At 31.6% G+C, this 20,836-nt stretch overlaps 1 protein-coding gene and 1 long non-coding RNA gene across 2 annotated transcripts in view; one reads left to right on the forward strand and one right to left on the reverse strand.

The window, feature by feature from the left end:
- Window positions 1–20,836, forward strand: part of LOC127718666 (ankyrin repeat domain-containing protein 50-like) — a 34,033-nt gene that overhangs the window by 4,741 nt on the left and 8,456 nt on the right. Inside the window, exon 3 of the mRNA XM_052224718.1 lies at window positions 797–895. Within this exon, the coding sequence (XP_052080678.1) occupies window positions 797–895 (99 nt within the window). The remainder of the gene's footprint in view (window positions 1–796; window positions 896–20,836) is intronic.
- Window positions 17,363–20,245, reverse strand: LOC127717565 (uncharacterized). The gene is made up of 3 exons (XR_007989234.1): window positions 20,209–20,245; window positions 18,154–18,230; window positions 17,363–17,787 (listed from the first exon to the last, which is right to left on the reverse strand). It is a non-coding gene; the product is annotated as an uncharacterized LOC127717565 (long non-coding RNA).

Below are 20,836 nucleotides of genomic sequence, written 5' to 3' on the forward strand. Positions count from 1 at the left end.
ACTTTCTAAAAGTCTATGATAAAATTCGTTCCTTTAATGGTCCATAAATCTCGTCTAAATTTGAAAGTTTACATATTAATATAAACTATACAATTTTAAAGACATTTTTCATTTCAATGCATAATTTGTTAACATTATAGATTTATTCTTACAATATAAATATTATCAGACAATTTGCAGTAATTAAAATATTCGATTTATAAATTATAAATAATGATATATCATACAAGTGTTGGCTAACATATTTATATAATAAACATAAACTTTAGACGATTATATTACACCATTCCGCTATGTGAAATTTGTATTGCATCATTGCATTTACTTCAGTCCCATACAGTACATAAAAACTGTCGTCGTTGTTCCAGTCATAGGTAGGTCATGACGTACACACAAGAACTCAATGAAAAATTAACCTAATGTGAATAAGAGACTGGGGTGAAACGTTTGAACATAGTTCTTGTCAAATAGTGACATTGAAGTTAATTATTGTTAATTTATGTAATTATATGTCCTTGATTGACAGAATAGGTAAAGTAATGGTTGTCATTGACAACATATTTGACAAACTCTGAACGGGCCCTTATAATTAATGAAGATCAATTTAGAAGTCCTTTAAAAAATGAAAGCAGCTATAAATCAAGTGTTCATAGCATTGGACCTAACTGTCACAATATTGTAAAAAGCTATTAGTAATTTTTTTCAATCTTATAAGCACATCACATCAATTCAGAACATATGGTGGCTAACCTTTTCAACAACAAATATATTTCTAATTATTATAATTATATTATAGGGTGACACAGCGTTACAATTAGCATGCTGCTGTAACAGAGTGGACATTGTTCAAATGTTACTTGAATATGGTTGTAATTTAAACCACCGAAACAAACAGGTAAGAGGTACACTCAGTTTGTATCAGTAAACTTACATTCCTTTGATGACAAATCATGTCTCACATAAACAAAGAAGTTTTTGTCATTTAATATAAAGATTATTTCCCGACATTATTGAAGCTGTCATTATAGATTAATACAACAACGTGCGTTTCATTGTTAACTAAACTGTGACCAAGAAAAGACTTAAGGACAAGGTGTTAACAAATTTAGTTTACCATAACATTCACAAATGTGAGATACCTAACGCATGGAAAGCAATAAATTTGACAGACATATAACAAAATATATATGTAAAATATTTTAATGTTTTGTTAAAGTTTAGAACATTAAGCAAACCAGAACAAAATGAAAAATTGCATGACTGTTCGATCTGAAGTAAGTATAATAAAAAATGATAAACAAATCAAAAACACAAAGTACAGAACTGAGAGGCAGGGGGGATTTTACAGGCACTGTGAGCTATTTCTAACAAGTCTAAGTCCGTTGTTTCCTAATAAATAGACTATATTTTCTAAGACATAGCCATCAATCTCAATCAGTACACCTTCAACTAATTCCATGACGATTAAAAGCCGTACGTCGTTTGATAGAAACATGTCATTGTGTAATATCAAAATATAAGTCTCAGCAGGACGCATGACGGCAATAGCAATGTATATCTAGTTACGTTTCAGACTTTTGAAAATAAAATCCATTTTTGTACCGATATATACAACTTCAGAGATTTTGATAATATAACAATGTTGAATTGATAACCATTGTAATACATTTATTCAAAGATTCGGTCAGTTTACATGGATCGCGTCTGAATTGATAACTTTTTATCAGCATCTGCAAAAGAAGGATGTGATATTCCTTTTGCAATTATATAAAAAAATTTACACACACAGTTGTTTAACAGCGTTTACATTACAAATTGTACAAATGTTTCAGCTTTTTTTAATGCTATATTGGCAAAGTCCGACTTGCGACATAATCTTAACTTTACTTAAAGGGAGTCGGAACAGTTGCATATTATATTAATTTTGCTATTTTTAGATATCTGTTGTAGATCGAAATAAGTTTTATGGAAAATCAAAACATTATTCAATGATTACAGTGCCTGTTTGGGACACATGTCATAATTGTCTCTCACATTTGACAAATGTCTAAAGTTGAATGAGTTGTTGTACAAGGCAAAATAAATTTCATTTACTGACCTTTATTTTCCTGGAAAAGAGAGGCGAAAGATACGAAAGGGACATTCAAACTCATAAGTCGAAAATGAATAAAAAACGCTATGGCGAAAATGAAGAAAAGACTAAAAGACAAACAACAGTATACAAAACACAACACAGAACACTAAATACTGAACAACACGAACCCCACCGAAAATAGCGGATTGGTAATTGACTTTTATGTAACCATAAAACATCACCAAATTCATAAACCTTAAGTCATATAATCCTCTAACCCAGTAGCTTTACCGAATGTGAAATTTTGAAAAATAAACAAGTTGAACTGTCTTTCTTAATTATTTCCCCGGAAAAGTTTAACACCGTTCTTCTACTACACTCTGAATGCTGAGTAAAATAACTAAACATTCCGGCAAAAACTATCGATTTGTATTTTGTTTCATTTTTTAACGACAAAATATTCTTATATCTAATTCGTTTGGTAATTCTATGCGTAAGTGTAAATCATGCAACTGTTTTGTCCTGTAGACGTCACCTTCAAGAGTCTTGATGTTCTATTCTTATTGAAGATGCGATATCTTAAAAGTCATCATTCGTCCACAGCAATTGTCAATATATTAAAATTCTGTAAAATGATGCCTTTGCTATTAGTTTAATTTGGACACAGAAAAGTAATATGTGCTATCCTATGACGATAAAAGCATCACCTAAATATATATTTGTAGTAAAACTCGCAACGCGCATCTAGTGCTGCAGACAAATGAGTACCGTTAACGTTATTGCAACTTATTTGAATAGACAGTTCATCCATATGTGCATCAATGTCACTAAGCAAAGTATATTAAGGTTGAGACTGTATACAAAATGCTTAAAAGGTAGAAGATTTTGATCTGTTTCTTTTTTTATTGAGAGTGGTATATGGTATTATGTTGACATTTTTACATGATATAATATATGCCTCTCAATTTGCACTCACATCTCGCAAATTCACCAATCCTATGAAAAATGAGAATCACTCCAAAAGGTTTTCATATTTTTTTATGTTTCACTTACCAACACATGTAACAGGTGAAAATCATAAAGAGGCTTCTCCTTTACTACCAGATCAGTAAATGAACATGTATTTGATATCTACTGTGGAAAATATGAACATATATAATCTCTTTTTATACTTTTTATTGTGTATAAAGATTTTTCAACTTTTTATAGTGTATTTCATTTCATTGTTTATATATCATTGTATTACAAATAAAAAAGTTTAACAAAAATACTGAACTCTAATACAAATTCAAAAAAGGGGGAGTCCATACAAACCGACAATATCAAGAACTATCAATCAACGGAACAAATGAAAAACACCTGTCATATTCCTGACTTTGTACAGGCATTCACCGAAGAGAATGTTGGGTTAAACAGGTAGCTAAACCTCTCACTTGTATGACAGTTTGTTAATAGAAAGAACATAATTCGAGTTCCTAGTTAACTATCGAAAATAGGATATGTGTAAGTTTTATAACCATGAATCCACTCATGAATCACCCTTTTGAAATCAGCGATTTTCCTGAAACTTATCATAACTATTCAATTTGGAGGATTAACTTGGAAAAAATCTACGTCAGCCATGGTTACCATAGTAATAAGATCAATTGGTTTTCTCGTATATAAGGGCATTTGAAAGTTAAAAGAACATACTTTGCAACTATTCGGTGGGAATCAATATTTTATTTAAAAGTGTTTGATAACATTTTAAAAAAGTCCAAAGCAGTAGGGGTAATTTGTCATTGAATTTAAAAAAAAGGCAAATCATTTTAATTAACAAAGACCAAATTGAATGTGAATATTGACCATGTTATTAAACATATAAAACGCAGTGATATAGAGAATGAATATAGCATGAATGTTGAGCATTAAGTATCTTCAATATGACTGGATAATGACCTTTACCTTAATTTAAAATCTATTTGAAGAGTTCTGTCAGGAATAGTCAAAGTTTGAAGCATACAAAATATTGATATATAGGTATCTAGCAACCATACATAATTTGATTCGTCATAGTATGATCAAAATATAGACCTAGTTTAAAGGTAAAGGGTTAATTTTGTCACTAAAATCCTAAGCAGCTATATATGTATAGTGCAAAATAATACAGCAACCATATATTTTTTATTACTGAAGTTAAAACTTAAGAAATGTGAGATCAAACATGCAGTTTTTTAATTCAATAAGAATTCCCTTGGGAAAATAAGCATTGTTTTTACCGGTCGATTAAATTTTTCTATATTTGTTCACTTGTATAGAATCCAGAAGAAGTAAGTGACCTAAGATTCGCACAAATAAGAAAAGGTTTGTTTACAAATGCAAATCTTGTTTTTACGACAGTTCCGTAAAAAGAGCAATGTTTGCCCAGAAAAGAAAGATCCAAAGTAGACAGAACAACCAAGGGACGATCATTTGATATCTGGGATGGGGTTCGGCAAGATATTTTTTTAAGTGGAATATTCATTTTTATCAGTTATTAAGCCATTTAGTTTCACTTTGCTTTTCCGCAAATAAAAGAATCGATTTTTAACACAGCTATTTGATAAATTCTGTAGGCAAATATCCAAGTGAAATTAAATAGTTAAAATCAGAAATGAAAATTTTCATTATAGAAGATTACAAATGGCAAAGATGGCATACTTGGATTTATTAAATCTGTCTATGATAATTTAAAGTGCAATACCGGTCCATAATTTAAGGTCTTTGTGTATACCTACTTAAACAGAACTCATAGTACGGAACTACGTGATTTAATGATTCGTTGAAATTAAAGTGAAATAATCGCCATACAGCCAGTTTTGGCATTGTACAAATCATTTTGAATCTAGGAGGTGCATACACATAGAATTCATAGAAAAACAATTCAGGGAATCAACCTTTTCACCCCCCCCCTCAAATTTTTAAATAAATAGAATTACCACTCCGTATCCAAAAATAACATCTCTGTACTCAATAAGTAGCTAATACGTTTATTTGGATGATTATTTCCATGACTTATGCATTCATTTACTTTTTTATATTTTAGCTATTTTTTAATCTTTTAGTTTCATTGTGTGTTTTGCAAAATTTGCAGGACATCATTTTCTTGTATATCTTGTTTTGGTACTTTCAGTTCTTGCCTATCTTTGATAGTGTTCAGCAAAAAAAATTAAACTGTTATGCCTTCTGTACAGGTTGCTGTGCAATGATATCTTCAGTGGTGCTTATTTTCGTATTTGTCAATTACAATTCACTTTAATCATTTCCAAGATGGAAATTCTGAATAATCATAGGTCTGTTCTATCTTTGGAATTTCAACAAATGATGAAAAACTGGATCTTTAGTCACTGTATTGGATACATAAATTACATAAGTGTGCTAAAAATTTTATCAGCAATCAAGCGGTGGCGTGAATCAGATATGGATACTAAAAAACCCAGAGCTGTTAGAGAATATACCATCCAAGATTCTGTCATCTACAATAGTATTAAAACATTTGACTTTTCTACACTTTAATCAAGTATCCCTCATTCCAAACTTAAAGACAAATTGAAAGAGTTGGTCCTGTTTTGTTTCATAAAAAGAATGGCCGACGTAGATACCAGTAGTTTGTCTTAGGACGGGATAACTCGTACTTTGTAACTCTAATTCAAACAACGAATTCTTTAAATTTGACATTCTCAAGATGCTTGATTTCTTGCTTGGGAACATATTTGTTACGGTTAAAGAACCTTTTTTTTCAACAAAAATGCTGCATTCCCATGGGAATCAACCAAGCTTTTATTCTTGCCGACTTACCCCTTTATTTATATAAGGCTGGCTTTATATAGGAGCTTCTTAGGAAGAATGAAAATCGCGATATAGATAACGTCCTCTCACTAAATAATTCAATGTTTGGTGACTATGTTTAATGGGTCTATCTAATCGAATTTGCAATAAAGGATACAACAGATACAGTTAAGTCTGCCTCATATCTTGACTTACATCTAGACATTGATAATGAGGGTCGGTTGAGAATAAAACTAAGACAAAAGATATGATTTCAGCTTCCCCATGGTAAACTTTCAATTTCTTTGTAGCAACATTCTAGCAGCACCTGCATATGAAGTATTTAAATCCCCGTTGAAATGTTATTCCTGGGCTTGCGTTTCCTATCATGATTTACTTGATAGAGTTGCTGTTCACAAGGAAGCTTTTAAACCAAGAATTCCAAGTGGTGAAGTTAAAATCATACCTTCGAAAGTTTTACGGACACCATCACGAGTTGGTTGATCATTATGGAATTTCTGTTTTACAGATGACGACGAATATGTTCCATTCGTCGTAACCACAACGAACCTTTTTTTTATATACTTGAACACTTCAGTTTACACTATGAGGAATAGTTTTTCTCTCCCTATTGTTAATTTTTCGTTGTTGGACGGGATTTTCTTTTGGCTCCAACTTAGGGTGTCTTTATATCCCAATTAGTTCGTTGTGCCTTTGTCTCTTGTGATGTTTATGATTTTAATGAACGTTATCTATGTAAAACTGCTAAATTATTCTTAAAAAAAATTACATTACCACAATTTATATTAATATGAATTCTGCCACAGATACGAAAACTTGGATTGAAGTTTGATAGAAAAAAGTTGGCTATCGAGCTCGAAAATTTAGATACGATGCGGGTAAAGTTATCGATCCTTTAAATAAATTTATTTGTAAAGGTTATCAATTTTACACTATAATTGGCTTTAGATCTTTGAATATTATTTTTATCGGTATAAATATTAGTTTTGTTATCCATTTTATCAATAAATTACAACCCAACTAAATATTCTTGTTAAACACATATGAACATTCAAGGTCCTATATTCTTTCGATACCTATATATTTGCATTGCACAAAGTACTGATTTTCTCTGACTGTTAACAATGGTTTATGACGTCTTCATACTAAATTTATTAGATGTTGCTTTAATTCATTGGATGCTTAATATGTGCCGATTGATATAAGATACATGATTTTTATATATGTTGCTATTGGCTGTGAACAAATTTTTAGTAAGTGTGAGTACTTTCAGATCTGTACTTTTGTCTTCAGTGTTTTAGCTAGCTACAAAACCAGGTTGAATACACCATTTTCTACATAAGTAAATGCCTGTACCAATTCAGGAATATGACATTTGTTTTCCATTCGTTTTATGTGGTTGATCTTTTTATTTTGCCATTTACAATGCAATACAATGATTTTCGCTTTTTGTTGTGTATCATACTTGTTTTTCGTTCATTGTTTTGTACATTAATCAGGCCGTTGCTTTTCTCGTTTGAATTGTTGTACACTTTCGAGGCCTTTAATAGCTTGATATGCAGTATAGGTTTTGCTCATGTTCTTATGTTCATATACATGTGTTATTAAATGGTTATTTATTAATCAAAGCTCGACTATATTACACATTTCGCATTATAATCCCCCCAAATTAAATATAGTTGCGCTTTCTGGTTCCCTCCATACCTCCATACCCTAACACATTTTATGGCTTTTTTTGTTGAGCGCTGTCCACATTTTGGGAGAAGCACACTTAAACTTAAGAACGTTCCTTCACAAACACTCGTTGATAAATGCTTTTGAATGTATACGGCTTGTGATAGACAATTTACTGACCCGACAGCATTTTTACTGGCCAGTACCATCAGGCTGGTGAAGACTTTGACACAAGTATACATTGGCATGTGGCCTTGTCACTTAGCAATAATCAATGTGTGTTGTAATTGGATGATACTAAGAAGTTTCACAGCAGAGAATGTCTTGAAATTGTCTTCATTTTGCGGATCTTTTGACAAAATTTTGTATTGATAATGTTAAATATATTTTGCTTGCAGAGTACATATATCATGCACATAATTTTGAAACTAATGTTTCCACGTAATCAATGTTCTTTAAGAATAACCAATTGGAGCATATAATATAATAACATTACAGATATTAAAACAAATGTACGTAGTAAACCAGTCAATAAAGGCCATTGTATAGACTTCATAATTTTGAAAACACATATAAACATATTTAAAGTGAAAGTTTGTGATCTTTTCTCTGTTTCTACATTAACATATAATATACATTTGAATGCAATCATAAAATAGATCGGCACAATAAATGATCCTTGTGTAACTAATCTAAGAAACAGTATGGTACAGAACTTCACTATTTATATTAATATATTAATGAATCAAGTACAATGGAAAAAAAGAAATCTGATACTAGTTGAATACGCCCGTCGTTTTAGACAAGCTTTCAGATAGGACGTAAGTTGGTATACCATAATCCGCATGTCTATCCATCTGTCCGTCAGTCACACACTTCGAACGATAACTAGTATTTGCCTTTATCAGTTGTTATGAAATTTTACCACAACCATGGAATTGATAACACATGTGAAAGAGGCATGCTTTAGATTTTATTTTGTTGTTGTTTTGTCTTTAAAAATTATTATCCATGCCATTATATAGATAGTTTCTCAAAGTTTACATTATTATAGAGATTAATAAGAAGAAGCTCCCTGTCGGTGTTTAACGTGTCCTGATTTGTCGTTCTAAAGTTTCAGGCCTCTAATTGTTAGACCTAAGTAAATGTTTCACATTTTGTACCATAACTTGAGTTTGCTTGGATTGATTTACTTTTGGTTTGTCATTCCAGAGTTACATGTCATATTTGAAGCACTATATATGCACACCATAAGTTGTCCTCACGCCTGCATTCCGCAGAGCCATTTTATTTACTTCTGATAAAATGCCTTTCAAATATTTTATTTTATTCTTGCAACAATTTCAATATGCATTATACGGGCGTATCCTGCATGCGCTCTTGGCGTAGCTGCTTATTTTATTTATTTTCAGTATGACGAGTCAACTGAATAATCTGTCAATTCGACCTAAGCAGCATCTTGACAAGTTGGCCTAAACATTTGACATACCAATTTAAATGTAAGAAGTGTTGAAAAATTTCTTTTTTGTTGTCTTCTATTTAGTGTCCATCTTTGAAAACGTTTTCGTCAATCATTTTATGGTGTTCTGTTTTTATGATATAAAAAATACACAGATATGTGATAACGCTAGTATGGTTGTCAAAGAGACAACTATTCGCCATATACGAACTAACGAGGTTGTTCTCAATTACATATTACCCTACGGTTTTAAACAATATTAGTTACACAGTGTGTTAATGACCTTTTGAGATATTTGGGGCCAGTAAGTAGCATATGGAACCAGAGCGAGCTATATTGAATGTACTGATCCCGTATGTATCGAATAAAGACACTAGCATATAGTGTAACGAATTTATATTACCCACTATGGAGATTTATATGTAGTTAAAAAAATATTAATAAATATCTTGCAGATGATATTTTAGTGATCAATATGACCCATTAAAGCAAAATGTTATGTCTGGTGGACTTTTAAAGTGTCTTCAATATTAAGAACCTACTTGCACTGGTGAATTCAAAAACAAATTTCATTAATAAAAAATTTGATATCAAAGAACTACTACTATCTGTGTATCTAAAATAAGCCACGCTCATTGACCGTTTATTATAATAAAACATTCTCAATTACATAATATTACATATACACGGTTCCCATATGCTTTTGGAAGTTTATTGGGAGTAAGATCATGAACAAAACTTATACTAAGCTAAAACAAAAAGGCCTGTGCATGACAAAATTTGGAGCAATTTAAAAGAGAAAACCAGCGACCTGATGTATGTTAAACAAAAATAACAATTGGTCCAAGGACACAGTTATCGTCCTTTGGTTTTCGTTGTCTACTAATATAGTCCCTAGTGTGAACAGTGTATAACTTGCATTTTTTTTTTATACACTTTCCCAATTTATTTCTTGATATTTTATGCATGAAATACTAAGTAAGGGGATAAAATTACATGTTAAAAAAATTTGGGTGCTGAATCTTTGTTAAGTAGTGATTTGGTCCAGTTAAAAAAGGTCAAAAATTAGAATGTCTGAAGCTGTCAAACTGAATTTTAGCCCCCCTTAACACAGAATTGTCAATATTTTGAGTTAGAGCTGGTACAAGTTTCTATAATTTTGATATTATTTGTATCAATAGTAGTACACTACACAGTAAAAATCTTTTCGAGATAGAGCAGGTGCGATTTTTTTAATTTGAATTTACTGTCTAAAAGAAATGCACTACGAAATAACTGTGTTCTCGGGCCTAAGAGATGAATTCCGTAAATGTAGATTCTGTACTTTGGCAACTTTCCTGAATGGTTTGCTGGTTTCAATTTGTCAAACTGAATAAAAGTAAAGGATTTACATCTTTGTTTGACAGAAATTCTGTTAAAATGTCCCGTTTTTGCATTATACGGCTAAAATAAGCATTTTAAAGCAGTTTCCATTTTATGTCTAAGAGCCATGCTGACTTTCTATCTGACAGCTTTTTATGTTCCTGATATTTGTGTTTCTATGCTTAAATCAAATTTAATTAACCATTTGTGAACTCTGAATTTAGAGAAAAGTAGATTATCACAGAAAAAATGTGCAGAATATTTGTATTTATGTCCCTGGTTAAACGGTCTGTTTGATGTATGTGAAATGTGAAGAGCTTTGTACATAAAATCTGTAATCCATCACAAACATTTCACTAAATCTGTAAAAAAAAATCACTTTACAATGATCAGTACACCCTGTTCATTTCATATGCTACCATAATTTTCTTCTTTAGGATAGTAAGTTGTTCAAATATATGCCAATTGAGACTAAAACTACATGCAAGTTTTCCATTGAAAAGTGAAAAACTGGTCATCAGACCATACTGTCTGCAAAAAAGGTTGAATTCAAGAGTCCTTTTGCAATTAGACTTCTTGTATCATGACATCTTAGCATAGAAATGAGCAAAAAGTAACAAATTTCCATTTCTTATAGCCTCTGTGTGCATTTTTATATGTAAATATGGGCTACGGCCTAAATTGACTCTAAATAATTCTCAGTCTTACATGGCCTAAGACCATTTTATACTCATGTGGTATGCTTTTTGTAACTTTTCTTTACATTTAAAGTACATTTAATATATATGGAAGAATAATGTATGGTTTAAAAACTTCAAAAACTTCAAATTGGTTGAAAAAAATGCATGTTTATGTAAGGCTTCCCTTAATTCGAAAATCTCTATTTTCAGACACAGGCTCATATAAATTCGACTTTTGAATAACTGTGATACATCTGATAAATCAAATGAGTGTTCCGTTGCTTTTAATACTTATTATATTATATTCAAGAGTATTTAAAAAGCAAATTTTTGCAATATTTAAATTTTTTAGGCCAAAATCTTGACAGTTGAAAATATTTGATTTAAACGTCAAAAATAAACATCCAAATTTCAATATTAAAATGGCCCTAGTTTCTATAATATATATCCTATGGCCATGAAACTTGGCCAACTATCTTATAATTCCCTAGGCTTAGGTCATGCAAAGTTTTATAAAAATTGGTCAAGTCTTTCTATCCTATTAGGTCCAAGGACACAGTTATCGTCCTTTGGTTTTCGTTGTCTACTAATATAGTCCCTAGTGTGAACAGTGTATAACTTGCATTTTTTTTTATACACTTTCCCAATTTATTTCTTGATATTTTATGCATGAAATATTAAGTAAGGGGATGAAATTACATGTTAAAAAAATTTGGGTGCTGAATCTTTATGTTAAGTAGTGATTTGGTCCAGTTAAAAAAGGTCAAAAATTAGAATGTCTGAAGCTGTCAAACTGAATTTTAGCCCCCCTTAACACAGAATTGTCAATATTGTGAGTTAGAGCTGGTACAAGTTTCTATAATTTTGATATTATTTGTATCAATAGTAGTACACTTCACAGTAAAAATCTTTTCGAGATAGAGCAGGTGCGATTTTTTTAATTTGAATTTACTGTCTAAAAGAAATGCACTACGAAATAACTGTGTTCTCGGGCCAATTCTGGCATACAGCAACGGATACAATTATGTCACACAGCAAGCAATTACAGTTAAATTAATACAGTGTACAGTATTTATTTACACAACTGTATAGAAGAAACTGTCGCTCTTTATCAAATGAAACTGTATATAACAGGTTTATATCTTTAATGACTTCATTTTAAACTATTATTAGTAAACAGATAAGAATATATGGTATGATTGCCAATGAGACAACTATCCACCAAATTCAAATGAAGTGGATGTAAGTAAATATAGGCAACCGCACGGCCTTCACCAATAAATAAAACCCATACCGTAAAGTCGGCTATAAAAAGCCCCGACATGAAAAATATGAAATAATTCAATTAAAAAAACTAACGACCTAACTTATAACAAAACAATTTGCAAAAACCAATTATGACAGACATGAACCAACGACAACCACTGAACAACAGGCTTCTGACTTGGGACAGGCACATGCAGAATGTGGCAGGGTTAAACTAGTTTGCTTGCGCTAAATCCTACCTTAACCTGGGACAGTGGTGTAACAGTCCAACATGAGAATAAACTATAAAGTCAGTTGAAAAGGCTAACATCATCTGATCGACACAAAGCAGAAAACATCTAAAGATTTGAGAGTACTTGCAGCTACTGACAGCTAGTTCATAGCTAATAACAAAATAAACATATCATGTATCCAAGACTAAAATTTCAATCAGTACACATCCAGTGGATTTTGTGTAAAGACGTCAATAACAGTTAGAGAAAACCCATGACCCTGTGTAATGCCAAAATATAGGTATCGACAGATTGTAGTACCGTGAATGTGGATACGTTATTACCAATAATATGTAGTATGGTTTTGATTTACTGTTAGCAAAATCAATATTTATATTGACAAAAAGAATATTCAAAGATCCAAATGCAACGTTGAATTGGTAACATTTTAGAATCAGTTTAATTAAAGGATTAATATGTTTACTCGGGTCGTTTTCTAAATTTCTGGGCTCGGTAAACAACATTCCCATAAAAATTAGGATGTGCTTTTCCGTTTGAAATAACTTTTCTACAGGTACATCTAAACTTGCAAACTAAATATGGCAGAATTTAGTTAAGGTTTTAAGTAATTTGTGTAAACGAAATCCCTGGCTTAATAATTTACCAGTAATTCATAGATTACGTTCATTGAGATCCAAAATGTCACTACAGACACGGGCATAGTGAAAGAGTTGTGATTTATAAACACCGTTAGACGGTGCCATAGCAACATCACCGTCGAACAAAAGGACAATTAATGATAGGAAAAGTAAAATAGTCCCCTTTGTCGTAAATTTTTGTGAATAGTTTCTCGTATAAAACAGAAATGTCTAAATCTAGAAATGGACAGTTATTGCTGTTTATGTTTGATTTATTCAAAGTGAGTTCCTTAAGGTAGTTTTCGGCAGTATATTTAGAGAATTCTTTATTAATTAACGAAAAAAAATCATCAAGATAACAGTACGTGCTGTTGAAATTATCAATTAAATCGAATTTAAACGGGTCTTTACTGAGTTTAGCCATAAACTAAGATTATAACAGTCCGATGAGATCAATTTTATCAGAACATAAACTTCTTTGAAAGATGTTCGCCGGTAAAACATATAAGTTCCCAAAGTAACAAAGCCTCAATATGGGTATTTCTCTATGATATTAAAGATTATAAGTCGTTTTGTAGCTTTAATTATCTTTCATAAGGAGAATTCTTTAAATCTGATGTATAGAATCGGCACTTTAGGGTAAATCGCCTATTAGGAGTCAAGTGACAATTTCAGCAATGATTTATTTGTCTTGGTTATTTTTGGATTTATAGTCTCTTTCTTTTGATAAGGATATTCAAGATAAATAAATGCTTAATTTTATGAGAATTAATAATTCAGGGGCAATAAATCAAAATAGGTTTTGAATGTATCTTATGAAAAATCAAGATGATCGGTACTTTCTGCCAGTTTTGTTCTGACTGTTCCAATTTTGATGATATATATCAAAACTGTAGTTTTACCTTTATGTACTAGTTCACAGGTACTGATCATGTTTTCCGGCTGATAGTTAGTAATGAGGATCTCAGTAGTGGGACATGCAATACGCAACACTGCTTCAAATGTAAAAAAACATACAATTTCGCGGCTCAAAAGGGAAATTTTCTTTGAATTTTGTTTTAAGGATTTATGACAACGACGACCGACCAGTTATTGATTAAGCTTGCATATCCCTGAACAACTAGGTGAGCTAAAGAGGAATATTCTTTGAATCCAGACAATTTAAAAAGATTTTGAGTACATTTAACGAAGTTGTACTACTGATACCTGATTTTGATGAACGCAAAACATATACAAATTGATGTATTTTTCCCAGATAGGGGTCTTCGGAAAAATTATCCAATCGAATATGAAGGCTAGTAATTGATCATCGGACACTGAATTCATGTTGGTTTATGATCAACCATTTGACTTGGAAGTGGGAAGAGGACAAGATGAATGTGCTAAACTGAAAATAAATTATATTGACCAAACAACACGAACAATAAAACGAATAATATGCCCCACGAACTGCAGGAAATTAATACAAATTAGAAAAAAATTTATTGCGGCAAAGATTCAAACGTTCGATGTTGACATTTATCAGTTCCAGGTTGACATGTCTCACTTCCAGGTTGACATTTCTCTGTTCCAAGTTTATATTTCTCTGGATTGACATTTGTAAAATTGGAAGTGTGCAGTGTCAACTTGGAATAAAGAAAATTCATAATGAAAATACAAATGAAAAAAAAAGGAATGTTCTGACTTGACTTTCGTACATTCTTATAAAGGTGTTTGCAGTGACAAAATGTACAATCTATCGCATATAAACCAGTGATTCTGCCCTTGTCCTACAACTTGATATTGTTTTTGTGAACATTTGAATTTTGAGTGAAAAACACTGGTATTATGTAATAGTATAAAGGCACTCCATAAAGCGGCTTGTAATGGTAAAGATCAAAAGCCTGAAGCTTTTACTTGATAGATACAGTATCTATTAACCAGATTGTAAATCACAATTGTTAAAGTAGTGGTATATTTTTTTGTTAATTACCATTTATCAAAACATAAGAATGTAACTATCTCTCTCTCTCTCTCTCTGTATGCGTGACACTGAAGATTACCAATTATATTTATACACGTGTATTGATTGTATTCATCATATAATGACAAATAGAGATAAGGAACAGTAAAATTTAAAGTGGTTTAGTTGCACTATCAATAAAATGCCAATGATGTTTCATATGGCAAATATTGCACATAGAAAAAGCGTTGAGTACGTTGTATCATTGATCAGAAGGTTTTTCACGTCGAATTAAACTAAGTTGAAATATAGATACATTCAAACATTTAGATATTGATGTCTTTTCAAATTTAAGACAAGGATTTGTATAGTGAGAAGGATTGGAATCTCGCGGTATATCGACACTTCTCGCGTATCGTGAGATGTTGCGTACTCGCCACTATAAATTTATACGCGCCTGTTAGTAAATATCCGGTTGAATAGCGTGTATTGCAAGATAATCATTTCTGACTTGTTTGTTGTTAGGTTTAGTTTGTTTTAGCATCTTTGATCAATATTTTGTTTTAATTCGCAAAGATATCACGATTCCTTCTGAGTATGTCATATTGAGGACCTCTCTCAAGCCGGAAAATAAACTTTGATAGTCGTTTACATTTGGCAGTTGCCGAAAATTATCGTAATTATGTTGTTGTTTTTCTTGTGATCGTAATTTGAGTAGCCCAACACATCTTTATGATACTAGTAATAGCTGTTTAAGATAACCCCAAAGAGAAGGTCAAAACAATTATTTATTTTCGCAGCTTGTCTTTGTCCTTTCTTCTTGTATATGAAACTGACCCAACTACCACAAGAGTCTTCAAGAATAGTCAGTCTCCATACAATATCTGTATGTTGATTTTTTTATCATAGTTAAGTTATGAATAAATTAAACAGAATCAATATACATGAAAGGTCCGCAATAAATGAGAAATGAAATGAATTCATTGATTTTCAAGAACTCTCGTCTGTTCAAACTGCAAATACATGAGTGTAAACTGGAACTATAGAGGTTTGAGTTCATTGAAGGGCTGGCAGGAAGTTAAAAATAAGTTCATGATTATAAACAACAGTAAAATAGAAAGTGAAAAGATATGGAGTAAATGTACATGTACATGGGACTAAATCGCACACAATACACAGAAAACATAGAAAATTATCAATGAACATGGCTTTTATTCCTGTTCTTCATCTTGACAGTTGATGTAGGGTCTTCAACAATGAACATATCATTCATACCCTAAAATCAATGGTTGTACCCATGGCAAGTACAAGTAAATTTCCCTTGTGAAAAACATGAGTAACACAAGCAACTAACAGCATTTTACGAATAACTTTGATGGGTTATCTGCTTATTGTGTCATACACCCTACTCATAATTTGTTTCACATTTTCACGTTGTGGCCTTTTAGAGCCAACTATACAATATGGGTTTTTCTCATTGTTGAAGGCTGTACAGTTGCCTATAATTGCTTACATCTACTTCATTTGAATTTGATGGATAGTTGTCTCATTGGCATTCATACATCTCCTTATTTTTATATTGGTAAAGATTTGACATTTTTTATTACAATGTAGCATTAAGAGCATATATAAGTGGACAATCATTTCATTTTTAGGGAGTAAGGCAGGAGGATTTCTCTTGGACAGATTATTCACAAATAGTCAATATTATTTCATTTTTATCTGTTGCTCAGATTGTTTATGTCACATAGCTTCATTTTCACTTTTTTACATAATTTTTCATGCTTAATGTGAGGTAGAAATGCAGCAGCTTATTCATTTTCATCTTGAACGGGCAACATTATTTCTTCTACTAATTCTCACCAAGCTAAAATATTCATTCCCACATCACCCCACCTTCATCCCATTGACCCAATAAATCCATTGGTTATCCACTTTCAAAAAGTACCTACATTGTACCTAGAAAACCTATCTTAGTGAACACTGACCTGTCTTCGTTTACATTCTTGTCCTTTGATCTCCTGATAGTTGTCTTAATAGCAATCGTACCACATCTCCTTATTTTTATACCCACATGAAATATTTTTTTACATTCCTTATGAACCAATGCAAGCATGAAAGACCAAAAAATGGAACATTGTTACAAACTAAACTATCCGGGAACAATTAACCACAGAAATGCTGGTACCTGCTATGACATGTATGAAGACATCATGTATTCTGGATGTCTTGTAATAAAAGAGGTTCGTTCTTGCTGACAAATTTTATTCACACACACAAAGCAATATTAAAACATGTTAATTTTCCAAGTCCTTTTTTAATTCCATTCATGACACTATTTGAATAAATATATAGTCACTGGTTGGATTTTACATATTGATAATGGTGATTTCATACTCTGGTTAACTTCCGTCTTAAGTTTGTCACCGGAGCTGACACAATTTGTATTTGATTTTTTGGTACATAAAGTACGTTGTATCCTCTGCGACGTGTACATGTACATCATAGAAAATACATTCTACAAATGTATGTCTTCTAGAGGCTTGGTTTGATGCCTTTCCCTGTATTGCATGTAGTATGAGTGATCATTTTGTAAGTCACAATATGGTGTTATTTCTTGCACTTTCACCACAAAGAAACATATACATGTATATCTCCTTTAACTTTGGTATCCTGAAAATAAACATTTTTTTTTGTAAGACTAAAATACATAAAATATAATTAGGGTTTCCCTGACATTTTCCATATTATAAAATTATAATTTGAATCCATTTAATTTCAAAGCAAATAAAATAAAACATTACATGTAAAACAAATTTACAAATTAAAAACGAATAAGAGTCTAAAAATTACATTTTGTGGCAGTACTAGTACTAGTGCTGAAAGCTGTCCGAGCTGGCTAGAATTCAACTAAGAATTTCTGTAAAAAATATTAAGAGATGTGGCACACTGGTATGATTCTTGCACAAATTCTGAATATAATGATTTTAAAGTAATTCTGGTATCAGTATTATTTTATATATTTAATAATGTAGTTACCTGATTATTATCCACAGCCATAACCAACTATTGTCTTCAGAGAGAAGAACTATTAAAACACAAAATATCTTTTACATCTGAAAGTGAAAAACTTAATGAAAATATGATGCTAAACAATTATACACAGTAACTGAAATTTTATTACTTATGTATCAAGAGTAAGCTACTCTCCTAGCTGTCCATATATAAAAGCTAAATAATTATTTTTTATCAAATAACATTTAGAAAATTTTGCAGTAACTTAAAAACGAATAATTGGGCACTCGTCACTGCTGGGTTATGTATAATCTGTTACTGTTTAAACCAAGTAAACAGATGTAATTTACATGTTCACTATAATAATGCTGGGATATGTATTTTATTGAAATTAATCCAGTTATCGTGGGTTTTATGGTATACATATATATATATATATATGAACATTAACAAAATAACACAGTTCATAATACATCACAAAAATAATAAAATACAAGACATGAATTTATGTAGAATATGGAGTCTGGTCAGAAAAAGTTCAGAATTTTAAAGTCCGCATTTGCACATTATGCATCATATACAAGTACATAACCGGTTGATTGTATTGGGGGTAACAAGGATTAATTATGTACTTTAGTAGACATGAAGCCATCCCAAGAATATCAAATGTTTGACCATGACAACATAAAATTTTTGACTATAATTTTCTTTATATTTCAAATGATGAACCCAGACGCCCAAGTGTCCTGACAATACATGTATGAAGAGTTTTTAGTAGTGAGCTGAGAGTTTATAACTGCTCCTTAATGAAGTGCCTAATTTTACTTTCAAATTTTCCATACATGTACATGTGAATGGACCGTTCTTTTCTTTTTTGGTTTTTGTTTATGAGTGTTAAGAGATTTTGTGTATTGTGGAACACTTTTTGACAACAAAGCCTGAAAAATAGTCTTTCATAAAATTTCTTTTTATTCATTTGGGCAGTTTAGCCTGAGAAAAATTATACTGGTCTGGGACGAGCGCTTGTGATTTATCCTGAAGACGGCAATATATATTTTTTATTTCATTAACTGAATTAGTCGGACTGAAATCGTACCCTTATCCCCCACACTTTTAAGCACATATATACACATATACAAATGTAACTAATCTCCTGTTATCTTTGGTACAGGCCTGAGGTATACCAAAAAATTGGAGAGATAGACAGTCTTAATATATGATCATATATGATAGTAAGAACACGCCTTTAACTTGTAAATTAATAGTGTCCCTATATTTTCACTTTATACTACTGCCAAAATATGCTATGACCTATGACAGTAGCCTATGTGCAGTATGACTGTATGATATACGCAGTTGATGTGGTGAACGTAAGCAGGGTTCTGTAAACCCTTGAAGGCATAAAGTAATTTCCCACTAGTACATTTTCATATCAATTGTAAAGGAAAAAGCAATACCTTTCGGTGTAAATGTCCATGAAACGACAGATGCAAACTAGGGACTACAGGAAGTTTATTTGTGTTAATTTGGTCCCGCCCATAATAACGACTTTTGGATGCATCTAGTAACCGAAGCGGTATTTTGAAAATATGATAATAGCACACGTTATCATTTTGCAAGCTAAATGTTTTAGAAAGTACAACAAATAAACTATGATAAATTGATATAATTACGTTTTAGTGTTGAAATCGACCGATTGTGGCACTTTATTGATATTTTATCAGTCCACCCTTTTTGCACGATTTTTGACGGTTGGTCTGAAATAACCATTTAAATAACAACAACGAAAGCTTCTTACACTATATAGTTTATAATATGCACGCACCACACACATTTATTTCATATAATTCAAGTTTCTCAACACAAATCCTTATTATGAAGGAGGAGATTGAGATTAAAGTTGTAGTTTGGACCGCCTATTTGGGCGGGATTATTACGATGACCAACAGATAAAATGCATAGTATATTTAGATGCAGACAATGTGTTTTGTAAAGATATAAACTGTTTTTTGAATCAGAACTGTCATAAACTTACACTTAAAAGTATCACATCATGTAATTTTGTTATATTATACTTACAAAACGCCGAGTTTATCTGGAAATGACATAAATTCAATTTTTAATGGTGGACGAAAAACGACTAACGAGATGCATCACGGTAAATCTAACAAAATCTCATCATACTCAGCTTATTTCAATACAGGCAATGCAAATAGTCCACGAGATTCCAATCCGTCTCACTATACAAATCCTTGATTAAGATTATATATTTATTTGTAATTGCTTATTTAATCTATATGTGCATTTTCATTTTCAACTTGTTTTGTTCTTTTGAATTTTTTGGTATGATTGTCAATGAGACAACTCTCCACAAGAGACCAAATAACACAGAAATTGACAGCCTTCAACAATGAGCAAAACCCATATTGCATAGACAACAAACGACAACCACTGAAGTACAGGCTCCTGACTTCGGACAGGCACATACAGAATGTGGCGGGTTCAACTAGTTAAATGGGGCCAAGTCCTCCCCCTTACCTGGGACAGTTGTGCAAGAACATAAAACGAGAACACACTATACAAAATAATAAACGAAAAACAAATATGATAAACAGCAACAAACAACAATCACCACTCAAGTACAGGCTCCTGACTTGGGACAGGCACATTTAGAATATGCCGGGGTAAAACTAGTTTGAAGGCATCA

Source organism: Mytilus californianus, unplaced genomic scaffold (assembly GCF_021869535.1).
Source record: "Mytilus californianus isolate M0D057914Y unplaced genomic scaffold, xbMytCali1.0.p SCAF_10, whole genome shotgun sequence".
In the NCBI taxonomy this organism is placed as follows: domain Eukaryota; kingdom Metazoa; phylum Mollusca; class Bivalvia; order Mytilida; family Mytilidae; genus Mytilus; species Mytilus californianus.